Source organism: Haliotis asinina, chromosome 16 (assembly GCF_037392515.1).
Source record: "Haliotis asinina isolate JCU_RB_2024 chromosome 16, JCU_Hal_asi_v2, whole genome shotgun sequence".
Classification (NCBI taxonomy): Eukaryota; Metazoa; Mollusca; class Gastropoda; order Lepetellida; family Haliotidae; genus Haliotis; species Haliotis asinina.
The window spans coordinates 42,079,057-42,105,779 of record NC_090295.1 but is presented as its reverse complement, the minus strand read 5'-3'; the positions used below and the strand labels follow the sequence as shown (position 1 = coordinate 42,105,779).

Below are 26,723 nucleotides of genomic sequence, written 5' to 3'. Positions count from 1 at the left end.
TCAACTTGATCTGAGCTACTCTACACATGCATGACCCGGGATGTCAAATGGCACTAATGGCAGGTCGAGTTAAATTCATTATTAAATATGACTATGCCTGTTGTAAGAGGCGACTAATGGGATTGGGTGGTCAGGCTTGCTGACTTGGTTGATACTTGTCATCAGTTCCCAATGGTGCAGATCGATGCTCATGTTGTTAGTCACTGGATTGTCTGGTCCAGGCTTGATTATTTACAGATCGCCGCCATATAGCTGCAAAATTGCTGAGTGTGGGGTAAAACTAAAGTCACTCACTCATCATTAAATAGGGAGAAGAGAATGATAATGTTGCATTCATGTGAAGCATGCATACATCAAACCATCTGTAGCTTCTTTTGTAAAGAAAGTTAGGACGTTGCTCATGAATTCTAGACACTGAGGTGCCAAATGGCAATCTTGTCTCAGCTGTTCAGACATGTTGACAATCAACTGACAATGGTGCACCCCTTCACAATAATAGACTCAACCCCCTGTAACATGGTCATGCAATGCATTAGCATCTGCTTGATGAGGTCAAGCTGACCAAGCTGTATATCGACAAAGTCTCATCATCTTTAAGCATATTGTTTGTTGGAACATGACACAAGCCATTTTACAGCAGCTTCAATCATTTCACCATAAGTCACAAAGAAAATTTGCCCCTCACTGTCACATGGATCAATTTGACTATGCACCAGTAAGCCAAGGGTTCAGGACCAATCACAAGGTGACATTCTCTGACAATCTCACCTTCTTCCCTTCCTGAGACAACATCAGCGTGTTTCCCACGTTGTCCCCAGCAACAACAACCTTCCGTGCCTGGCTCACATCCAGAGAACAGTACCAGAAGCTGAAACAAGCATGGAACTTGTCAGTTTTAATGTCCATGTGTCAACACAGTCTTACCTGTCAGGGTCCCGTTTCACAAAGCTCTTGAATGCTATGACAAAGGTTACGAGATCTTAGGCTTACCATGATTTTTTAAATGGGGCCTAAGTCGTGTCAGTGTGGAAATTTGCTCAATAATAAAAATGAAGCAAAATAATATAAAACAGAACCAAATGTAATCGCACACTCACCTGACAAACATCTTGAACACATTCAGTTGCAGATATTGATGATGACGAGAATCAAATAAATTTTAAATGGAGCCAAGTATTTCAAAATTGACAAGTGGTGAAAGCGTGAAATTTGGCAGGCTAATGGGAACACATATGATAAGTGCCACCTTTAATGCAGTGTTACCTTAATTGTTTCAGAGAATATGTGCATCTGATTTACTCACAACAGCATAAACAAAGTGTTGACTATTGATAAAAGCAACTCACTAATAACAGAATAATTAAAGGATGTTGTTCACTTATAAACTGGGCTATTCATGAAGCACATGGTTGGCTCATCACAGTACAAAGATTTTGAGATGATGCACAATGAGGCTCACTTATAACAGCTTAACTCGAAGATTGTGCTTTTTGGTACAACTGCTTATTCATGAGGGCTGGAACAAGGTTGTTAATACAAATGACTTATCAATAACAGCTTTAAAAAGGATTTTTATGTGAGGTACCAATCTTGCTCTTTACAACTTGAATAAACCTTTCCGATGATGAACCAGACCTGCACATTACAGCTTTAACAATCACCTCTTCACCATTCACCAGACCTTTTCATTACTGCTTTAACGAAGATTTTTCAATAGTTTACAAGACAAGGACCTCCTTTCACAAAGCAATGATCGTAGATCACTGAGGTAGCCTTTGTGCAATATATAAGAATGGGAGTTAAGGCTAGCCTAAGTTACCCTAGTAAAGGTTGCATCATGAAAGAAGCTCCGCCTCATTACAGCTTTAAAAAAGTCACCGACTTACTCATAGCAGTTGAAGGTGTCTGACAGCACGTCTGTCTTCCTGCCGTCTGTGTCCTGGACCACGACTCTTCCATCAATAGAGGCAGTGACGATGCGATTGTGATCCCAAGGCCAGAACTTGAGGGCTTGTATAGATCCCCCAGGTCCTATCTGAAACACAGAATGCTGCCTTTATAAACTCCTCTTGTCCATTCCTCACATGGTAACAGTGTGTGAAAAAGCAACTGGCCCGCAAGCCTGTTGCTAGTGAAAATCAAGATCAGGCCAGTAAATCTGTTCAGTCACTTGCCCAACTAGCTGGGGAATCTTCATGTGTTATTTTGTAAGTATATCGCTCTCTCCGACTTGTTAAGTTATATGATCTAGCCTCGTGTAAGAATGTCGACTTTTGATTGGTCCATGTGACTCGATAAAATACCATGTACATCCATCATGATCCGCGAGCGAGAGTATAAAAGTCGTGTACTCCCGCTACAAAAGTCATATCACCCTGCTACGCCTCGGTGATGACGCGAAGGGAGAAAAGTGTGCATCGACAAGCCTTTAGTAACCTGCGGTGCACTGAGGTCAAACGATCAGCTGGTGTCAACATGACAGCAAGTCGATTCGATGCGTGTTGTTTTGTTTTGATTTAGTGAAAACATTCATCTAGGTAAATGTGTTATCACATCGTGTCTCGGGAGATACAGGGTTTTATTAGTCCCTCGTAAGGTTGTATTACAACCTTACTCGGGACTGATAAAACCCTGTATTTCCCTCGACATGGTGTGATAACTTATAATATAATACGCTTTCATATCATGCAATATTATTGCCCGATAAAAAATTATGAGTCAAATGAAATTAATGATGAAACGTGTGTTGCCGACAATAGTATTCTCATAGATTTTTAAAATCTTTTGTTTAGTCTCTACATTCACATTTTGGGCTTGTGAATTATTTTGTAGGCTAGCAACTTTGAGGCATGGCTGGTTAGCAAAATTAGGAAACTGTTTTGCACAGTGCATGAAAAAATGCAGCATCTTATCAAGAATCTATAGGCTTCAATAAATAAACTGGTTCATTTGAGTCTCTTGAACTATGGACGTTCCGGACCCCTTCATTCTTGATCCAAATAACCTGGTATCAACATGCATTTTTATTTAAATTTTAAAGTTTAAAAACTCCTAGATCTTGAAATCTAAAACATGCAGCAAACATTTATCACTTATAATTCATTGTGTGCATGTTTCCAGTACACGAGGCTGAACTCTATTGACAAATCTACCAACAAAACCATTAAGTTGAATCTTTATCCAAACACCAAATTTTCATGCTTATTTCAAAAGAAATTTGAATAATACTGACTAGAAAAATGTAGTTTATCAGAAAATGATTGGTTGGAGGTGTTTAATCAGGCTGAATTTGTCTCTCAGGTCAAATCTCATCCCACATATACACTTATAATATTCAAAATAAATTTCAGCTAATGATACTTAGTCTCCTTGTAGTTTGGCAATTCCAAGTAGCCAATGAATATAGCTGTAGCAAATTAGGACCATGTAACCATGTGGGTTGTCTGAATTAATTGTCCCGCTTTACTTTGGAAATCAGTCTAAATCTCTGATTTAAGAACATTCTGTTATATAATAAACCGACACACTTTCAATTCTAAATAATTATATATGTAATTGAGCTGAGCACACTTGTACTAGCTCAGAGCAAAATATCGATTTGCAGAATTGGAAAATCCATTCTATTTAAGAAGCACTCATTAGTTTATTCAGAATTTAGCGAAGATTCATTTCTTATAACTGATTCGAGAGGAGTGTTCAGTAACAGTACTGCCAATGCTGAATGCTGAAGAAACATGTCATACCATCTGTGTATATCACTGTGTGAACATACACACACTTACAGATGCTGGCCCAGCATTTGCACTTCTGAATAAGTCTTACACGTGGAAATGAGTTTTGGACTCCTTGCGTAGTAATTATTGCTCTACTGTGCTCTTGTACTTGAGTATGGTCTCATTTTATCGTGATAATTGCTCCGTCTCTCTTCGCTACCAACATACAATAGGTTTGGTCATCTTGCGGTAACTTGTTACCATCCGCCACAAACAGAAGCAATACATAGGACCATGTTTTCTCTGTCCATCACTATCACTCTATTTGCAATCATGGCTAAACATGAAAAAGACCTTTGATATGAAATTTCAGGGCTCAATTTAGTGTTTTAGTATGTACTGGTGCCACTCCATTTTACAAAGTGCAACCTGGTCATAAGTTAAACCTGCACCAGGTGCAGTCATTTGTTTTAGTGGGTAAAATTCTGAATAAAACATCTAAATAATTCAAAGGCATATTCTTTCATTACACAATTCAATAAATTCAGTGTATCTGGAAACTGTCTGGTGCAACATGTAACCAGCCCTATATTAACAATAGGAAACTGAGATAGGTTGTTAAAATAATGTAATTAATGAATTACTTATAGTGAGATAAAGTAAAACGTGCAAACGCACACTGAAAAAAAAATTTAAAAAAAATACAACTTTGTGGTCACTGTTGTTTCACTTAGTGTCACTTCTATTTCAAGTTTGCAATGCCTTTTCCCTTGAACATCTGTGATTGTTACATACTACTAGAAAAGAACAACTTCTTTCATTGGCTGAAACCTTTCTCTAGATCAATCACATTCAGTGTTACATAAACAGGTAGGTTGATCTGTGGAAGTGATGGTTTGACTGATTATCAACAATACCGACATTGTCTAGCTACTACAATTGTAAATTATTTTTGAAGCATTTCCTGTAGTAAATGATATAGTCAAACATACACCCTTGGAAAATGCATTAGCCAACAGGGCTGGCTATAAAACAAAGCTGTAAGCCCACCATGTAACTTGTAAGTAGCTTGCAGCAGGCAGACAGGCAGCTGCTATTTCCAACAACGATAAGGACAGACTGACTTTCATGATTGGTTTCGAACACAGCTCATGTAGTAAACTTGCTTACACCATGGATGAAGTTGTCATTGTTGTTGATGTTGTCGATGTCCCACAGGTAAATGTCTCCGCCTTTGGAACCAGCTGCAAGGACATTGGGATTGCTGGGGTGCCATGCCATGGCAGTCACACGGCGGTCAAATGGACTACCAGTGCGTAACAGCTGCATGTTAGACACCATGCTAACTACCGGACCTGCCACGCCCTGAAACAGATTGAAAACACTGTCACAGAGAGTCTCAGAATCATTAGGGAAGGGACGACTACCTGATGCACGATACATTTAAGATTATTATTTGTCATATTATCGACTGGTGGATTGGTACAAGGTACTTACCTAGAAAAAAATTTAGAAGTATGGTAGAATTACTTGCTTGTTTATTACAATAGTGTTATTGTTATACACAAATACCTTGAAATTAATCATTTTGAATCTTAAAACAGTCATTCTTTCAAGGTGTATGCATCGTGATACATATCTTATGACAGGTAAAATATTGAGATATCTTTTGTATCATGACACAGTATTTCATCCCTGCCCGAATGATCGTAAGAATTCTAGTAAAGGCAATTACCCTGTATACTAGATTTAACTTTTGAAATGATAGTTTAATAGTATTTCACTTAGAGTACAGCTGTTCCATTTTTTTTTAAAAAAGCCACTTGCCACAAAGCCACGTTTATTCAGTTAGATAATTTGAAAAGCGAAAGTTGTGTTTGGTTTGCTCAACTTCCCAGCGAAGACACCAGACTGGATATAAAGCCAGCCAAGGGAGGTAATAAAATAATTGAGCAGGACCATAGATTCATCCAAGGTATAGTGGAGTGTTACTGAACGCATACCCTGTTTTGATGACATGCTTCAACACTGTCATTTGAGTCTGACCAGTTGATCTTAAAGGGGCACTGATGCGGAGCGAAAAATGTTTCTCGCCAACGGTCTAATTACGAAACCAAACTGCAAATTGGTCAGCGCCCGCTCCCTCGAGCGTGACGGACAAAGGGACTGGGCACCTGTCCATATAAGCAGCATTTCTTCGCCTAAACAGTCAGGAGGCCGGATGCCCATCATATGCCATTATTTAAAAATATCCACGGTATTCCTTGTCTGATCGTAACAAAATATCCCAGCAGTGTAGTTTTTTTCGGATGCTTGGATGGTATAGTGACTGATGCAATTTGATCCTATTTCTGTGTTTTTAACCTCGATATTTAATCATGTTATGTGAAAATATGATGTCTACAGGCACGTAGCAAGTCATTTGTTTCAGTCCGAAAGATTGCAAAGCTTTATATTTAGATAGTTTTGGGTGTTGGTTCAGCTGTGATAGCAAATATCCTACGTAAATTTTGGTAGCTATGATAGCTACCCTGGTTTATTATTTATGGTAATGAAAACACACAGTTGATTTATTTGAATTCGTAAACTGAAAACGATGACTTTGCCTTTGGTACAGAAATATGAAAATCTTCTTACGTAACAAAACCCAACTTATTACACCTATTTACCCAAGTACACTGCAAATGCCTGTATGTATTCCTTATGTAACGAAGTTCCGTTGGTATCCTCAAAACAGTTTCGGCCCACAAGTGTTTTCAGGCTGCACGCGACACAGAGTTTACATCTGCCTTGCTGTAACTCGCATTTGATGGTGTAAACCTACACGTGTTATTTGTCGTCATTCTCTGGATGGTCAGTTAATGAATTTATAACAGGTATAATTAGTAGTAACACCACTTCGGTTACTCAACAAAGGTTCCCATTTGGCATTTCTGCTGTCTGGAGTAAATACTCAACATCATAAATTAAGGTCTGTAATGGCAAATGTACTGTACGTTATGTAATATGTGCATGTAAGTGATGCAAGAGGGTTTATCAGCTGAGTTACAAAAACAAACTTCGATCAAAGGATTAACTGATAACACACTGATTGATTAATTACTTTTATCTTCTACAGTGGATTTGTCAAAAGGCAGTGTGTGTAGATGTACTAATCTACACTGACTACATCCTGTCGTAAAGTGCGAGTGTAAAAACAACATCCTCCCTTCAAAGAATTAACCACCCTTGCGTTGATTGATTGCTCATTATTGGTTAACTAAATTACTTAAAATGGCGGACATTATACAATTAGTTGCCAGGCGTGCTATCTTGGGTGACCAATGAGTGGTTTATCAGGTTTTCACCAATGTGAAAGATGTTAAAAGATGTTTTACTTTTTCGCAAATTAGACTGTTGTAAGAAACAGGACACAGAGAAGGATTATTTACCAGCTGCAGATGAATGGAATACGATTTCTTTTACGTGGATATTGATGGATACATTCTTGAACATGGTAGTAGCCTGATATTGTAGCTATCAAATTAGTCTGTTTTACATTGATTATTTGCATTTTGTTTTAATTTATTTTTTGTAGCATTCAGCAGAATCTATATGACAGAAAACACACACTAGATCGCGTATGTGTGTGAAATATGATCCACATTGGCAATCCATACAATGTATAAATGTTGCTCTCATGTTAGAAATTTACTATAAGTATAAGCAGGCCGTGTGTTCTTTTATCAATTTTCAAAATCATACGATTATGACAATAAACTAATTAGGGTTATGAGACAAAATACAGAGACGTACATTGGCTTCGTTATTTTTCCGTCCTAATAGTTTTTTACCATTTCTACCACAGGCAGATGATTAACCTTCAAAGTGTTTCATTTGTTTTCATAATACATTTGTAATGAAGTAAAAATGACTTCACTTTAGTTGATCTGTCTATAATTAAACTCTCAATTGCGCATACGGATTGCGCGGCAGGGGGCGCGAACCAGTCACGAATTCTGGGATATCATCTGGGTACTCACGGGAGAAAAACAATAACAAAAGTTTACACCAGTCCACGGAAATTGCTCCGCATCAGTGCCCCTTTAACAGACATCTCTTACAAAAAGCATACGCTGCTGCTGTTAACAAACTGCAACACACTTAATCTTGATGTAGTTGTACCAATTTCTTCTAATTATTGGTGAAACTGAACTACAAGAATGACTTTAATCCTTAAGCATGTAAGTCTGGGAGAGAAGTGCAGAACGTATCTTACCTGTGCATGCTGGAGTCGTGGATGAGAGAGCAGGCCAACGGAAGCCTGATACTGGTGATGGGTGAAGTTGAGGCTTCGCTGAAGATATGGAAACATAAAATTGGTTGGGACTGACAGAACTCTTTTCCTCTCAGAAAAATCAATTTTCACTTCCGTCAAGCCGTTAAGGATTCTCTGACATGATGTGGACAGTTCGGTGGCTTTGACTATATCTTCATTAGCGTCATCAACAACTGACTGAAAAGTTTCTTTTTTGTTGTCATTCAGTTTCGGTTTTGTCATTTTCTTGCGTTGTTTCCTCAGACAAGGTGCTCCACTTTCTTGTGACAGATTGTCCTTTTCCTGACATCTCTTCGACCTCCTAGGACCCATGTTTGAATCCTTGTCTCACCTGATCTGCTTAGAATCTGGAAGCAGACCATATATCAGATTTTACATAGCATTTTACATTCCGTTTAACCATGTGTAAATCGGTTGTATTGGCTGTGTGACTGAGAATCAAAACTAGATCAGTTCTATTGATATTAGAGTGAATATGTGATCCATGGATTTTGATGGGTCATAAATTGCAAGGCTGATGGTTTTAATAAAGTAGCAAGTCCACACTAAGTGAGTTACCAAGGGGCGTAACTCAGTAGTACTCATGAAAACCTGGTCCATTTTTGGTCACAGGAGGGGTCCTTGTTTTACACGTTCTGGCTTTTTCCACGAGGTATTTGAGTGAAAAACAATGACTGGTCCCTTCAGAAGATATTCCCGCATTGGTGCCATTGGCGGAAAAGGTTGGTTTGCTCTGTTCTTTCACAGTTTTTCAACCCTTTAAAATATTGCTCAACATTGAAATTTGTTTTATCAATCGATGGCACGCTTTAAATTATTTTTATCATAAGCACACATCAATCCTCTCCATTATAAAACAAATTTTAACTTAATGTAACCACATTATGCACATTTCAGATAGATTTGTGTGAGGGAGGGGTGTATTGCCAGGGGCAGACAACTCCATGTGTGAATCCAGCTAACAATGATCGTGTCATTAACTCATTCATTGAGTAATTTTATTTAACACGCTTAATATACTTTAAAGTGTTCAAATGCATGTACTTTGATAATTAAACAGGTAGGAAAGCATTATTAATGTTTCAAATACCTTACCTTGTGCAATTTGTATGTTATTTTCTATAAGAACATTTTGTGGTAGTTAAGCAATGATAAACAAGATTTTTTTTTCTGTCTGTATCCAGAAGTGACAGCCATAGAACACGAAATTGTGGCTAATATTTGAAAACTGACTATCTTTTATTGATCTTTTAATTCAAGCAGAATTCAGCATTATTCATTTGTGGATGTCATAGCACTTATATAAACACATGATGTAGATTTGAGTAGAGAGTAAGTATTTTTTGCACATTACAGCATCACAACATATTCACTGACTCAGGTTTAAAGTGAACAATGAATTGGTTAAAGGTGTAGGTCTCTCATTCTTTTTCAAACTTTAAATAAGAATATTGCTCCCATATTAACCTATGTTAAGATTTGTTCTGTTTTATGAACCATGTATAAAAACTCCCATTTCATTATTTTCACTGATATAATTCAGCATCAAATTTGCTTCAGGTTTGAAACATGGTATCTTCAGCACTGTCTTTAAAAGCACTGTCTAAATTGAATCTTCAACACTGGTGATACAGGTTTAAGATTAGAATATATGAAAACATGTTACAATCTTAAGTTCATCTTAACTGATGCAAAACAAAGGTAGCACTTTATAATCTTGACTCTCTAACTTGAATCTGTTTCAATAATTTAGTGTTAAGATACTGATTTTGCCAACATTGACATTGTACATCAGTCATGATGTTTAATGAAGTGTTTCTTTCTTCTTATAGGTCTGCAGACCTGGAACATACATTGATTTGAAGTTCTATGATGTTCGAAGAAGATGTATAATTCCAGATGAAACATTTTTCCTCTGTAAAGCACTGTGCGGATAGAGAAGACTATTAATATATTTGTGGTTCAACAACATTTACTTAAAATAGTTTGGTATTTGAAATAAAAAGGAGGGACGTTTTTTTACAAAAATGGAAATGTGGACATTTTGCAGAGTTGACAGTAGTTGACTTGATCACCTTGTTGATCAAGAACGGATGGACAGAATTCAATCAGGTAAATTTTGTTGTAATGCTGATGTATCAAAAAACCCTGGAAAAATAGTTTTAAAAATCGAGATTCGTTGATTTAAAAATGGTGTGGACTTGCTAAATAAAATATGCCCTGAATGACGTTAACAAGTTATCTCTAGAACAAATGAAATAACACGTCCAAAATGTTCGGAATATTGTTTTAAAACCTTGCAGAATTTCAAAAAAGATCTTAAAATCATCAGTTAAATCCTAACACTTCAAAGGCACTTGGCCAACTTAAAAAAATTGGTGCTCGGCCTGTCAGTCCTCGGCCTCACATCGGAGCCTTACCTACATAAACTGTCACTTGGCTTGATTTCATTTTTTTCCATTAGTTTTACTGTATGACTAAACTGTCAACGAGAACAGATAATTATAAACACAAACAACCTATATCACAACACATTTCACCAAACTTACATAAGGGTTGTCTGCTAGTGTGATATTTCCCGCGGGTTACTCAAAAATGGAAAACTGAAACGGACCAAGCTGATAAGATAAATCTCACCCCGAACGGGGAAAATACACATTTGCTTACACAGAAATATCTCAGTGACAGACGTTTTGCACATATCACATTTTAAATTAGGCTTCACAATAAATGCAAGTATGATATAGCGGTAAACCGGGCTGTACGCAGAGTGAATGAGGATGCAGAAGTTCAACTCGGTTCTGTCTTCACCGCCTTCCGTGTATCATCAGAGAACCAGTTTTCTGTGGCCTTGACCGCAGTCACTCTTCAAGGTCACTTTGCCGGGAGCTGTCGTTCATCTGAGTCTGCACAAATTAATTCTTCAAAGATGGCCAGTCAAAGGAAATTTGTCGTTGGTGGCAACTGGAAGATGAATGGCAACAAATCTAGCATCGATGGAATTATCTCTTTTCTCAACGGTGGACAGCTCGACGAAAATACAGGTTGAAACTTTAGAAATCTGAGCATGTTTGAGAATGAGAGCGTGGTGTTAATTCGTTCCATTCTGCACGTCAGTGGTCTCGGACTGATACGTGTTCCTTTTAGTAATATGTGTCTCAGATTCAAATCACTAGCTTGATGTGGTCTATTTACAAGGAGTCCTTTTCAATCTGCTCCGTTTTTTTATGCTCTGTTTGATGTGCATAATTTAGGGATGGTAGAGGCTCTATGAGATCTGCATGTAGCAAGTCTACACCATTTTTAGATCAACGGTTCAGATTTTTAAACCTCTTTTTCCAAGGTTTGTTAATACATCAGCATTGCAACAAACTTTATCTGATTAAATTCTGTCCATCCATTCTTGATCAACAAGGTGATCAAGTCAACTACTGTCAACTCTGCGAAATGTCCACATTTCCATTGTTGTGAAAAAAACGTCACACCTATTTATTTCAAGTACCAAACTATTTTAAGTAAATGTTGTTGAACCACAAATATATTAATAGTCTTCTCTATCCGCACAGTGCTTTACAGAGGAAAAATGTTTCATCTGGAATTATATCTCTTCTTCGAACATCCTAGAACTTCAGGTCAAAGTATATTTCAGGTCTGCAGAAGAAGAAAGAAACGGTTCATTAAACATCATGACTGATGTACAATGTCAATGTTGGCAAAATCAGTATCTTAACACTAAATTATTGAAACAGATTCAAGTTAGAGAGTCAAGATTATAAAGTGCTACCTTTGTTTTGCATCAATTAAGATGAACTTAAGATTGTAACATGTTTTCATATATTCTAATCTTAAACCTGTATCACCAGTGTTGAAGATTCAATTTAGGCAGTGCTTTTAAAGACAGTGCTGAAGATACCATGTTTCAAACCTGAAGCAAATTTGATGCTGAATTATATCAGTGTATGTTGCGAGGATGTTGTGATGCTGTAATGTGCAAAAAATACTTACTCTCTACCCAAATCTACATCATGTGTTTATGTAAGTGCTATGACATCCACAAATGAGTAATGCTGAATTCTGCTTAAATTAAAAGATCAATAAAATATTGTCAGTTTTCAAATATTACTATTATTAGCCACAATTTTGTGTTCTATGGCTGTCACTTCTGGATACAGACAGAAAATACATGTAAATCTGAAAATAACATACATATTGCACAAGGTATTTGAGACATAAATAATGCTTTCGTACCTGTTTAATTATCAAAGTACACACATTTGAACACTTTAAAACATATAAAGCGTGTTAAATAAAATTACTCAATGAATGAGTTAATGACACGATCATTGTTAGCTGGATTCACACATGGAGTTGTCTGCCCCTGGCAATACACCCCTCCCTCACACAAATCTATCTGAAATGTGCATAATGTGGTTACATTAAGTTAAAATTTGTTTTATAATGGAGAGGATTGATGTGTGCTTATGATAAAAATAATCTAAAGTGTGCCATCGATTGACAAAACAAATTTCAATGTTGAGCAATATTTTAAAGGGTTGGAAAACTATGAAAGAACAGTGCAGACCAACCTTTTCCGCCAATGGCGCCAACGCGGGAATATTTTCTGAAGGGACCAGTCGTTGTTTTTCACTCAAATACCTCGTGGAAAAAGCCAGAACGCGTAAAACAAGGACCCCAAAAATTGGACCAGGTTTTCATGAGTACTACAGTGTTACGTCCCTTGGCAACTCACTTAGTGTGGACTTGCTACTGCATGTACACCGGACACTAACCTACTATTTTGGATTAGGTCCCCAACTCTAAACCTAGCTAGACATCTCAAGTAAAACTAGTAAATTAAATAAACTGGCCCAACCTGTGAATAAGAAAATATGATGGAAAGTGTAATGATACTACCCAAATCTGTATTGTTATATTCTATATCTTCCGGATGATACGATGGTCTTAAAGAAATTGATGACCTCCCTACAACACAGTAGGCGACAAACACAGTCTCAAAGCCATCAATGCTACGTGTTGTTACTGGCCCATGGAAGATACTGCAGTCAGTCCCTCCTGAATTCTGCAGTTGCAGAAAAAATCGTGGAATTTACCTTGCCCTACAGAAGAACGTCTGGTCAGCGGAAAATGCATTTGCGTGCAGAGTTAATGCAGAATCTGCCACGTTTCTGTCATAGAATTGGCTTGTTTTAAAAACTGAGTGAAAACTGACTGTCAGCCGAAACGGAAAGTAGAGTTAGTGTCAAAAGTAGGGTTGGTTACACATAAAAAGGACTGACATATTTATTTTGACAACATTTTCAAAATAATCATGATTAAAGAGACTCTATTAATAAAGCAAGTTCTAGGCATTTTTCAAATAATATTAGATGAATTTGACATTGAAATTGCCTTCTCAAAATCGATCATTTTGAAAATTTGAATTATTTCAGATTTCTTTTTGGTATAATGTAATATGTTCACTGCAATATGGCACAAGTATAATACTGCTGGACATATGACATCATAATGGTTTGCAGTTATGATGTGACAGTGCTAATATTACATCTGTCACAGTGGTATTAGACCTTGGTTGACTCTCAAAAAGCTCAGAGTCATCACACTTTAAGCAGTTTCTATCAGTTTATGTTGGAGAGTAATAAAGAGAATGCTAGACTCGCTTCTGAAATACCATTTTTATTGAACCCGTGAAAGATTTAGTATCAAACTCACTTTAACTTCTTTGATACCAAATCATTAACTTGTTTTATACAAATGGTATTACACGAAAGGTTCTTTAGTATCCTCTCTTTATCTTGATACATACTATCTTGGGGAAGATGGTATCCACTTGACCATGGAGGTGGTCACAAGGTGTTCTTGTTACCATATGATTGCTATGTGTGCCTGTGTGCCCTGCATTGACCTCCTGTGCAGAATTTATTTTTAAACTGTGCAACCTGACATGCAAACTGAAGTATTGCTCATGTTGTCTTTACAGAGGTGATTGTTGCTCCACCTGCAGCATATTTAGATTATGTGAGGTCAAATGTCAATGCCAGTGTAGCAGTCGCAGCCCAGAATTGCTACAAGGTGGCGAGTGGAGCCTTTACAGGAGAAATCAGGTAATCAGACTTTCAAACACTGGTCAGCTACCAGGGGCTGTAATACAACTTACAAGGATGGAAATAGCTTTAAAATTGTTAGTGTTCTCCAGTACAGTGGCATGTGTAAAGTTACTTGTCCTGATAATCAACCACTACACCAGCTGATTTTCTTGTTTATTTTGTTTATTAGACAGCATAATTAACATTTGGAATATCAACTGGACACTAATAGGGTGTGCATGTTAAGCTTATCAGTTAGATTCCTCAAAAACTGTTCAGCAGATTTTCTTCATGTTCAACATCAAGCTTCATACCAGTTGGTCTTGGTGATGTTCACATAATTTTCAAGGTCTTGGCAATACACTGGAGATTTAATTTTCAGCATGTTAACCTACATGTTAAGAATGTCAGTGAGTTAATTTGTGGCGGGGGATTATGTCACCTTAGTGACAATGCCTTTTGTAGTTGTGATGTGATTCTGACTTTTTTTAGCCTAACCCAAACTTTCCCTGTGATAAGAATATTCTAGGACAAAACTTCCCTGGAGAAAGTTTAGACCGGGGAAGAAATGCCTGCTATACACAGTCTTTTGTGTGACAAGCAAAGGCTTTAACCACCAGGTTACCCCGCTGCCCACCTGTGAATATCCCAGTTCACTCTAATTTTGTTTCACCTAAATTGTATTTGTGGATTTCACCATAACCTATAGTGGCTAAGATGTACCTCATGTTTAGCTTGACCCATGAAAATATGGGGTAAAATAGGTCTTCAGCAGCCCATGCTTGCCATTAAAAGCGACTGTTGTAGTTGTAAGAGGCAACTAATGGGATCAGATGGTCAGGGTGGCTTACTAGGTTGACGCATGTCGTTGGTTTCCCTTTGTGCAGATCGATGCTCATGCTGTTGATCACGGGATAGTCTAGTCCAGACTTGATTATTTACAGACTGCCACCATATAGTTGGAATACTGCTGAATGCAGAGGAAACTAAACTTACTCTCTGACTCATGTTAAGCTTTTCCCCCACATCATCAAAATATGCCATGTCACAACAGGAATCAATCACAGGCAAAATGTAGCACAAATGGGTTATGCAGCACAGAGGAAATGACCAGTCTTCTTACATGCGAGCGAAGTGAGCAAAGGTTGGCAGCATACTTTCCTTGCTTCTGTTCGCAAAATATTTTTCATCTCAAAATAAAAGATCACCACCGATTTCTCCACTGGGTTTTGCTCTCGTATCTCCAACTCCATGATGAACAATTATTCACGTGAAATATGTTTTATTCAACTTATTAAGCGCAACTCGCGGTATATCAGACCGTTCTTCGCCTCCACTCCCCCTTCCAGCTTCCGGTTCAACTGAGTGAAAGAAAGGAGAATGTAAATCCATAGGGAATACAGTCGTGCCCTGTTTATCCGAACCTCAGATATCTGGAAAATTTGCCTTCCGAATGAAAACAACGTTGTTAACGTTATAAAATACTCACTTATCCGGACATCCGGTTTCCGTAACTGTGCGGTCATTTTCACATACAAAACACCAATTTATGTACATAGTTTGTCTCTTACATCCAGATGGCTGAGCACTATGTTTACACACGTGATTACTGAGGGTCTCGTGTGCCAAAACATGAAAGAAGTCAAGAAGATTAATTACCCTTGAGTAGCAAGGTGACACTGAGTTAATTTTGAGGCGTGTCAATTTGTAGGACACTATAATTATGGACAAAGTGACCGGCGAATCTTTGAATAACACTGACATCATCCAAGCAGTGTGTTCTGACAGCGAGGCTGATGATGATGACGGAAGTTGAGTAGGTGCCACCTCCCCCACCTGTGTCTCACAAGGAAGCTCCTGTTTCCCTTGATCACCTCATTAGCTGTTACGAGTGTGCAGGCCACGGTGAGAACCTCGAACTGTTGCTTTAAGTAAAGTCCACTCGCTTTTCTACACAGTCAATGCAAAAGGCCATGACTGATTTTTTCAAGCGAGCATGAACAGGTATGAGACATTATAATTTGTATGCACTCATATTTATTTATGTGTAATCAATAAAGATTATGTCTGATGCCTATTATATTCGTTTCTTTGTTACGTTTCTTTGTACATATGGCCCGTGATTCAGATATCCAAAAATTTGCTTATCCGGACGATTTCAATGAAAACACAAACGTTCGGATAAACGGGGCACAACTGTACTTACAGTTACCTCCCTTGCTTCATTTGCCAGAAGTGTTTTTATGTAGAAAACATGTTACAAAAATTCTAACAATAGAGACGACAGATGGGACAAATAAACTCCAACAGGTTCATGACAAAATTAGGCAATATGGTATTTCTTTTTAATTTCTGCTTATTCTTGTTCCGTCACTACATCCAGCTGGAAGTTGACAGGTGTAATGGAGGCGAAGAATGATCTGAATACCATGAGTGGAGCTTTAAATGTTGAATAAAACATATTTCACGTGAGTAAATATGAAACATGGGGTAGGAAATCTGAGAGCCCAGCCAAGTGAAGAAATGGGAGTGTACCTTTGATGGTGGCGATATTTTATTTTGATATGAAAAATACTTTTCGATCCGAAGCGTGGGAAGTATGTTGCCAACCTGTAGAACCAACCACATAAGACTTTCTCTATCCTGTGCAACACCATTCACGGTACAGTTTGCCTGTGAATCAATATAAAAGATGATTTTCGTGCAACCAGCATTCGAAATAACCACCCAGCGCTGGTTGTTATTGTATTGGCTGGCAGCTTCAAATACAGTGGAAGCTGTCAAAACTGTCATCTGTCCAATGCGGCAAGTTAGCATGAAACCTCAGTCTCATCCACAACTTGTTCAGTTTTCATCGGCTCTACAAACCGGCACATTGTCTTAACTGGATAGTTTCTTCAGTCTCGATGAATGCTGGTTTAGACAGCTTCCACTGTATGTGGAGGCCCTTTTGGCCTTCAGTAAAATATTTGTCAATTATTTTTCAAATGGAATGGTTCCCCCTTTTTGCTTTATTAACAATAATAACATTCAGGAATCATCCACGATCCATCATGTTGAGATAATCTACAATTCCACTTCCTGGTATTTCAGAGCTTTGGTGTAGGAATGCCTACACCAGTCTAATAAATAAAAGCTTTGCTTGATTTTGTAGAAATGCTGTGGAACTGTGTACAGTGTAGTCTGTTTTTTTTTTTTTTAATTGGGTTTACTTTAACAGAATGGGCCAGCAGATTTCTTTCAGGGCCTGTAGATTTAAAAGCTTGCAGGTAGCAGCAGGCCCTGGTGGCCAGCTGGTAACTTAAAGTATTGCAAACACTGTCTGCAACCTATGCTGGTTAGAGGCCACCTGTTGGAGTGAGTTGGCAGAGACAGTGATTGACATGAATGATTGCTCAATATCAGTTATTGCATTGTCTATTATCTGTAATATCATTGTCTATCATTGTCTGTACTGATTATAGTTTAGTTTAATTTATATTCCATCAACATGTAGTTTGAATTTTACTGAGGTAAAATATTGCATTACAGATTTGAACTAAAGACATGATTGGTTAACACAGATTTATCTCCCTTTAAGTTGAGCACTCAAGATTTTACTGCTGCCATGGTTGCGTCTACTTCAATAGGAACATTCAGTTGTTGATATTTATTTTTGTTTCCTTTTGCAGTGCTTCCATGATTAAAGATATAGGAGCTGACTGGGTTATTCTGGGCCACTCTGAAAGAAGGCATGTGTTTGGGGAGACAGATGAAGTAGGTATAAGTCGTGTAGAAGCTTCACACTGAATACACGTACCCGCCTGTGTTATGGCTAGATTTGATAGTGTGTCTTTTAAAGTATGGACTTAGCAATAGTCCTCCTGATAGACCTGGTTCTCAGAAACCTATGTCTGTTGTAAGAAACAACTTGAAGGTCACATGCAATGTAAAACACAACTTTGGAGATTCTGATACCTATTGGTACGTACTAACCAAAACACATCATCAAAAATGCCAAATCAACCTATAGAATTTGAAAAAAATGATTCACTACTTTTTCACCAGCACTGGGTGAAAAAGTGCTTTTAACAGCTATGCTGCTCTGCATTCATAACATATGTGCAGTAAATAGGTTCGCAGAGCTTGAAACACTATGCCTGCCAAGTGTATGGGCAGTCTATCCTGGATTCCACGATTCTGTGGTTGCACAAAAAAGCATGGAATTAACCTTTTTATGCAGAATAATGTTTGGTCCACAGAAAAAAGATTTTTGTGCAGAATCCGTGCAGAATTTATCACTTTTCTGCAGCGGAATTTGCTTATTTTAAAAACTGAGTGAAAACTGACTGACCGCTGAAATGAAAAGTAGAGTTAATGTCAAAAGTAGGGTTGGTTGCACATAAAACAAACTGAGATATTTACTGTGACAACATTTTCGAAACAATTTTTTTCAGATATCATTTAAATATAAAATTGGTATTTGCATGAAGCTGTTTGTCTGCATCAATTTTACTAATGAGAGGAGAGAAATAACTTTCAGCGAGTGTTTAATCCTCAAACACAGAAAAAGTTGTGGGTGATGTTGCTAAATGTCTTAACCGCAGAATGTTTTGCAGAATATTGCAAGATAGGGTGCAAAATTTGCTTAAATTTGCTGTGGAATTCTTAAAAATTTGCCGCGGAATCCAGGAGAAACTGATGAGGTTGTAAGCGTTAGTCTAATCTTGTAAGTAAGTAATCGACTCTTTACATAAAATAAGCCATGTTGATTGTGATAAGCAGACTCTGTCACAGGGAAAACGGAATGTCTGGTTTATTGACACCTATATGTCTGCCTGCCTGTCTGCTAACGACAGTATGCAATGCACAGCCTCAATCATTGACCACATGCAATAAACAAAGAGCTGGCTAAGCACATCAGCAAATGAACCATTTCCAATGAAAAGGTTTCGTTACACTTGACCGCACACCCACCGGCTCTGACTGGGTTTGGTATCGTAGTACCTTTGTTTTGGGGGAGGTAAACCTAAGGACAAAATACTGCATTTTTGATTTGTGATGATAAGCTTATGATTTTGTTTATTTGGTTTTTGTTTTCTTAATCTTAATCAGCATTGCATTTAATATATTTATGATAAGTGATAACTGTGTTTTAATTCTTTTTTATTTTTTGGTTGCATGTGACCTTTAACCATGAAGTCTTTGCTATAGATGGAAGTACTGTTACAGTTCACTATGAGTTATTAATAGATCTGTAGGTCTGTAGATCGATCACAACTTTTCTCAGAACACTTACTAGGTACTTGCGTAGAAGTGTATAAACTTTGCGCCGTCCAGACGTTTTTTCATTTTGCAATTTCCAGAAATTACTTGCTCTGCAATGAACAGTGTGTCTATTCACCAGGGGAGGTAATTTTTATTTTTTATTTGTTTGTAATGTTCATGATGCTCTTGGAGCAAAATATCTACCGTCTATACATTGCCAAAAACCTGATTATCATAAATTAAAATCCCTATTAAATACTAATAATGAAACAGTTCTAAGAAAAGTATGTACATATCTTTACCATGCATACCATCAGAGAGAATCAAAAACATGTGCCAATTATTCAAGATAATTTTTTGTTTGTATGATTCCTCCATGTATTGCATCATTATGATTGTGTCTTGTTAGCTCTGACCTTCTAATTGTATATAGGTGTAAATGTATGTTAATTTGTATATGTTGTGTATGGGCCTGTGGCCTACAGACAATAAAATGACTCGACTTGACTTGACACAAAGTACAACACTTTTGTTGTAAATAATACATCATGCACGCAGATGCCCCATTTGATATTCTTCAATTGGCCATTGGGTGAAAAAACTCACTACTTTCATATATGTGACAGAATTCACATCAGCATTTCAACTGAGTCAAGTGTGTACAGGATCAGAGATAGTGGGGTAGCCCCTTGTGGCTAAAGTTTTTGCTTGTCACACAAAATGGGTACAATGTGTGAAGCCCATTTCCTGTGTCTGCCGCTGTGATATTGCTGGAATATTGCTAGAAGCTGCGTAAATCGACACTCATTCATTCTAGTAGTCACACTTCATAACTATAATTAAGTACTTAGTATTTAGCCTGACAGTTGTAGTACCTGACTGACGTATGGGTCAGGGTTACCGTGGCAACCTGGCTGAATGTATTCCACTGGTCATGTTTTCAATCAATTGTTTTCCTGGCCTATTGTTGACTTACAGCTCACCAGGATTAGGGTGGAATACTGCTAACTTCAGGGTAATAAACACTTGTTCCTCATGTAACTGTTTAACTCGAGCTTATTCTTCCTTCTTGCAGCTGATTGGGGAGAAGGTGAAGTTTGCATTGTCACAGGGTCTGAAGGTCATCGCTTGTATCGGGGAGAAGCTGGAAGAGAGAGAGGCAGGGCAGACCAATGATGTGGTGTTCAGGCAGACTAAAGCTATAGCAGGTACACAACATGTAGTTCAGACTAAAGCTATAGCTGGTACACAACATGGATGTTCAGGCAGACTAAGGCTATAGCAGGTACACAACATGGATGTTCAGGCAGACTAAAGCTATAGCAGGCACACAACATGGAAGTTCAGACTAAAGTTATAGCAGGTACATAACATGGATGTTCAGGCAGACTAAGGCTATAGCAGGTACACAGCATTGATGTTCAGACTAAAGCTATAGCAGGTACACAATGTGGATGTTCAGACTAAAGCTATAGCAGGTACGCAACATGGATGTTCAGACTAAGGCTATAGGAGGTACACAGCATTGATGTTCAGACTAAAGCTATAGCAGGTACACAATGTGGATGTTCAGACTAAAGCTATAGCAGGTACGCAACATGGATGTTCCGACTAAAGCTATAGCAGGTACATAACATGGATGTTCAGACTAAAGCTATAGCAGGTACATAACATGGATGTTCAGACTAAAGCTATAGGAGGTACACAACATGGATGTTCCGACTAAAGCTATAGCAGGTACATAACAGAGATGTTCCGACTAAAGCTATAGCAGGTACATAACAGAGATGTTCCGACTAAAGCTATAGCAGGTACATAACAGAGATGTTCAGATTAAAGCTATAGGAGGTACACAACATGGATGTTCAGACTAAAGCTATAGCAGGTACATAACATGGATGTTCTGACTAAAGCTATAACAGGTACACAACACATGATATTCAATCAGACTAAACCTGTTGTAGGTACACAGCAAATAATGTTCAGACAGATTGAAGCTATACCTGGTGCACAACTCATAGATTTCAGACAGGCTAAGGCTATAGCAGGTACACAGCAAATAATGTTCAGACAGACTAACGCTATGGCAGGTGCACAAACATAATGTTCAGACAGACTAAAACTATAGTAGATGCACAAGAAATACTCAGGTAGACAAAAGCCATAGCAGGTGTGCAACACATAATTGAAGTTGAGACGGACTAAAGCCATAGCAGGTACACAACATGGATGGTCAGGCTAAAGCTATGGTTGGTGCACAACACATGGTGTTCATACAGACTAAAGCTATGGCAGGTACCAACACAGTGTTCCAACAGACTTACACTGTAGCAGGTGGGCAACAAATGATGCTCGGGCAGATTAAAGCTATAGCATGTGCATACCAAAATGCCCAGGTAGCCCAAAGCTATAGCAGATGTGCAAGAAATGATACTCAGGCAGGCTAAAGCTGTAGCAGGTGTGCAACGAATGACTAAAGCCATAGCAGACACACAAAATAAGGTGTGCAAGCACACTGAGGACAATGCAAGTGACAAGCCTGTGGTGTTGAAGCAGACTATAATCAAGATGGATTGGTGAACGGTTTAATGTATTAAGGGATTTATGCTATAGATTAGACCATAGTAGCGGGAATAATGCAGAATTAGGAACAAACATTTTACAGCATTCATATCAGTTAAGAAGTCATCAAATGCATTGTTGTCACTTTTTGTTCCCTTTCAAAATAGATCAATTTAAGTTAGGTTTAAGTCCTTTATGTCCACAGATACTTATAGTCAAACCTTTCTATGCAGGCTTATGCTTCTAACATTGCAAAGATTGTTCAGTCGCTTGTCAAGTTCAGTGTGTGGGGATGTCTCCACAAGTGTGTTTGTGGATTAGAAACCTAAGGCATGTTCAGATCCACGAGTGCCTATGCTATTACCTCCTGCTAGTGCTCACATCTGTCCTTAACGAACGTGAGTGCTTTGTTGCATAAAACCATTTGTGACCAACTCATGTTATTCCAGGACAAGCCAAATAGCTTCTTGTTTTCTTCTTGGAGGTTATGGAAAGGGGAAAGTGGCAACGAATAACATTATAACTACTTGATGCAGGAACAAGCATACGCTTCAAAACTTTGTGTTGTTCGCAATAAAACAGCAAGATACAAAAGATTCACAAGAGAGGTATCTACAATACTACTGAGTCAAATCTAGAGTAATGGGTCACAGACATAATGTCAGCTCACCTAAATCTTGATGGGAGCGTGAGAAACAGTTATGCAGAATGTAACACAGCGAGCAGTCAGGCAGCGGTTATGTAGATCAAGTGTTGACGGAAATTGGCAAATATACTCTAGTTATCTGTGTCTATTTTCGTGTAGACAACACAACCGGCCTTACATATATTCAATCATCAATTCCTGAAAGTTGGAGCACATACGACCATCGCCATCACCGTAGAATGCTCTAGACCAGATTCGTGTTTACCTCATAACATAATCAAAGGGAGGTATCTCTACAGAAGTACCTTAAATACTAATACCACTGAACACTTATGATACGAAATGTGACCCATAATAATTATTATTCAAAACAATAAACGTTGTGACCCAATAATAATTATTACTTAAATTATTAATACAATTTACAGAAAATATGCTCTCATAACAATGAATGGTTGCCATCTTGGTTCACTTGGCGAGGCAGCTGTGGGAATGATTTGCGTGCTCTTGTGGGCTGTTGTCTTGGTGCATGCGTTCAGAATTGAGCACTCGCGGGCGTTTGCAGCTCTGAACATGCTTCTGATTCACCCATCTTGTGTTTTGGAGATGTTCGGATGATAACTGGTAGAGCTGTAACAACACACTGAACTATAGATTAGAATTGTTGAGTCTCCGATAGCAATTAATCAATGGTAGAAACAAAAGCTATTGCTACATCAGGTATATGTGTGACTATCAATAGTTAAGTAATTGACTTTATCTTTATCAAATATTTATGTTTGGATTATGTTATAGTCTGGTTGTAGACCTACAGCTTCATTGAGTTGATGTTTTCACTGTTTACTTGATCTGGGTTTCAGATTTTTTGTCAATCATAACAAGAGAATGAAACTACTTCAACTTGTATTTATTTGATATAGACTACGTATTCATTTGGGAAATCACTTCAAATGACAATGAGAGAAAAAGCTGTTGCAATTGTTGGTTGCAACAGGCTATCACAATGTTATCTTGCAGTAGACTATCAGTATCACAATAGCCGTTTCCTCCTCAGTAATCACCCCTATTAACTGACTGATTAATGTGTGACTGTTATCATTATACCCCCTCTATGAGTGAGTGAGTGAGTGAGCTTAATTTTTTGCCGCACTCAGCAATATTCCAGCTATCTGGCGGCAGTCTGTAAATAATCGAGTCTCTGCCAGACCATGCAGTGATCAACAACATGAGCATCAATCTGCACAAATGGGAACCGATGACATGTGTCAACCAAGTGAGCGAGTCTGACCACCCTATCCCGTTAGTCGCCTCTTACAACAAGCACAGTCGCCTTTCATGGCAAGCATGGGTTGCTGAAGCCTATTCTACCCCGGGACCTCCTCGGGTCCCCCCTCTATGAAGTAATGGGGGCAAATAGCATTTAGTTCAGTCCATCCCGAAACTTTGTTCGTATCATGGAAACACGACTTAGTGCCAAAGGTGCTTGATGGTTTTGTCTAGAACATATCTCCGTGCTAGATTCACCAAACTTCACACTCGTTAATCATTACCCATAGATGTGCCTTTTGCTCGTTTGAAGTTTTTTTCAGAATTTTGTGTGTTGCTGTTGTCTATTGTGTGAGCTGCTGATCCTTGTCTTATTTTACTAGTATATCAATATCAGTCATTTACATGTCCCAAAGTGGGAAGTGGGGGTATTTGAGCTCTGCTTACTTCAACACTTGTCTTGGCTTACTAATAGTTTGCTGGGTTCAGGGATTGTACAAATGTTAATGTCACAAATCATATAAAGTTATAATGTGAAAAACGGCTCCTAGTTTTTTATTTGAAACCTCAGCTGTAAGTCAAAGAATCATTGTTACCATGGATACAGTATTTGTCTCACCCACTGACATCCCACGTCGTGTTTCTATTTCTAGATAATATAGGAGCAGAAGACTGGAGTCGAGTGGTTATTGCCTATGAGCCTGTGTGGGCTATTGGCACTGGAAAGACAGCCACACCAGACCAGGCGCAGGCAGTGCATAAGGATCTGCGGGACTGGATAACCCAAAATGTCTCAGCTGATATTGCTCAGAATGTCAGAATACAGTATGGAGGTAGGAACTCATCTCACGTGTGCCATTGCAATGTTACCACACCAGTTAGTGGATTTACCGCTATGTAAATTTTCAGTAAGAATATTCAGATATCTGGTGTGGGTTTTATGCCAAATATTTGCAACAATGTCAAGATGCTTACAAGAAAGGCCTCACTTGGAATTATAGTTTTGTTTGAATGTTATTGAATGTAAGATTGTATAGAAATCTTGGAGAAACTTCAAACCAAAGTATAAGTGAGTGATTGAGTTTAGTTTTACGCCATACTCCGCAATATTCCAGCTACATGGTGGCGATCAAGTTTGAACCAGACATTCCAGTGATAAATGTCATGAACGTCAATCTGCATGATTGGATGCCGATGATATGTGTCAACCAAGTCAGTGAGCTTAACCACCCGATGCTGCTAGTCACTTCTTACGATTAGCAGGGTAACTGAAGATACATTATAACCCAGACCTTCACGGGTAAACCAAACCAAACAATGAATCATTTTTTTCATATGTGTATCTCAACTATTACACATATGTGCAAACTGTCATACTTGTGCATATTTAGGAGTTTCTTTGAGAAACTCCTGCCATGATATTGCTGGAATATAGCAATGTAAAGCGATGTAAAACCATACTCTCTTTGCATATTTCTTGCAGAGAAATTCAGCATAATATTACTACATTAATGCTTGGTGTAAAAGCCAGGTCACTTGTGTACTCCAGCACAAGGTCTTGTCTCAACAGGAACATCCTGATAATGTGCACTGTCTTGAATCGTGTGCTATAAGGCCTGTAAGCAGGTCACAGACATTCATGAGACCAGTTACAAACAATGTACACATGGTCTGGCTTAGTAAATTCATATTTGGTGGTTGCTCAAGTTAGAACAAGAAATAGTCATGAATAAACGTTTGTCACCAGAAATCTGGTACTGTTAAGCAGGTCCCTGTCTTGCATGTCGCATGTTGTCACACACAAAGGGAGCTGGGAACCAACTTCGTACCAGAAGCAGCGCCTCAGCAGACTTAAAGCCCTACAACTGATGTTATCAGAAATATTTTGGTTTCAATTTCAGGATCTGTGAACGCTAAGAACTGTGTGGAACTGGCAGCCAAACCTGATATTGATGGTTTCCTTGTGGGTGGAGCATCATTGAAGCCAGATTTTGTCACTATTGTTAATGCTAGAAAAGCTTAATGCAACCCCATGTCTGTTGTTTTACTCTACATCCAATACTAAGTCATGGAGCCATGTATACACTTAGTGAGATCCAACCTGAGCAGCATAGAGAAGAGGCACTGAATCATTTCTTTGTTTCCGATGTGTTAACGAATGCTTTGTTATTGTTTTCAGTTCTTTTGTTTGTATTATTATATATATAGTCACCATCGATCCTAAGTAAATTCTTTGGATCCAGCCTAAGATTCTGTGCAAATCACAACTGACAGATTGGTCATTGACAGTTATCAGTGTTGGCTATCAATAAATATCAGGGTCCATGATTATCATGTTACCTGAATGATATAACAAGCTACAGAATCTCAAACACTCTTGATAGAAGTCAGCACTGATTAACATTTTCAAATTAATGATTTAACCTGTAGTCATGTTTATACAGCCATGTTTTGTGATTTGTGAGATGATTGTGGATGTTTCCTTATCATATCATGGATGTATTAATGTGATTTGTACAGAATCAGGGTACAGCACTTGACAGTGATAATGATGAAGGTATTTATTGGTATATACAAACATTTTATGTTCAAATTTAGTTCTTGTTTAGCATCATTCCCTTTTCCTGTTTTTATGTGTCCAGTGTTGACAATATTAGAACAATTCTATACTAACATTGTTCTCTACTTGATAGTGCTATGTACATGAATTTGAGCTTGGAAGACATGTATGTTCTTTTAAGTAAATGTAACATTTAGCACTGTAATAACATTTGATACAAGAGGCTGTATGCTTTTTTCATGGATTGACTATTCACCTTCAACAGTGCTGTAACCATTTTGAAATAAAGATACTCTCAGAACAAGAA

At 38.1% G+C, this 26,723-nt stretch overlaps 2 protein-coding genes across 4 annotated transcripts in view; one reads left to right on the top strand and one right to left on the bottom strand.

Annotated features, from left to right (window-relative positions):
* LOC137267577 (DNA damage-binding protein 2-like) overlaps positions 1 to 10,895 on the bottom strand; it is a 16,666-nt gene extending 5,771 nt beyond the window's left edge. Inside the window, exons 1-5 of one of the 3 annotated variants that reach the window (XM_067802060.1) lie at positions 10,699 to 10,895; positions 7,972 to 8,378; positions 4,884 to 5,078; positions 1,887 to 2,035; positions 769 to 868 (exon numbers count right to left, since the gene is read on the bottom strand). In XM_067802060.1, coding sequence (XP_067658161.1) covers positions 769 to 868; positions 1,887 to 2,035; positions 4,884 to 5,078; positions 7,972 to 8,343 — 816 coding nt within the window. In that variant the 5' untranslated portion in view covers positions 8,344 to 8,378; positions 10,699 to 10,895. Of the gene's footprint in view, positions 1 to 768; positions 869 to 1,886; positions 2,036 to 4,883; positions 5,079 to 7,971; positions 8,379 to 10,451 lie in introns of all 3 variants that reach the window. The other 2 variants (XM_067802059.1, XM_067802061.1) reach the window with 2 other exon arrangements.
* LOC137267578 (triosephosphate isomerase-like) lies at positions 10,883 to 26,723 on the top strand. The gene is made up of 6 exons (XM_067802062.1): positions 10,883 to 11,075; positions 14,030 to 14,153; positions 17,807 to 17,891; positions 20,458 to 20,590; positions 24,510 to 24,689; positions 25,758 to 26,723. Exons 1-6 carry the CDS (start codon positions 10,961 to 10,963, stop codon positions 25,877 to 25,879), a joined length of 759 nt encoding a protein of 252 aa, XP_067658163.1. The 5' UTR covers positions 10,883 to 10,960; the 3' UTR covers positions 25,880 to 26,723.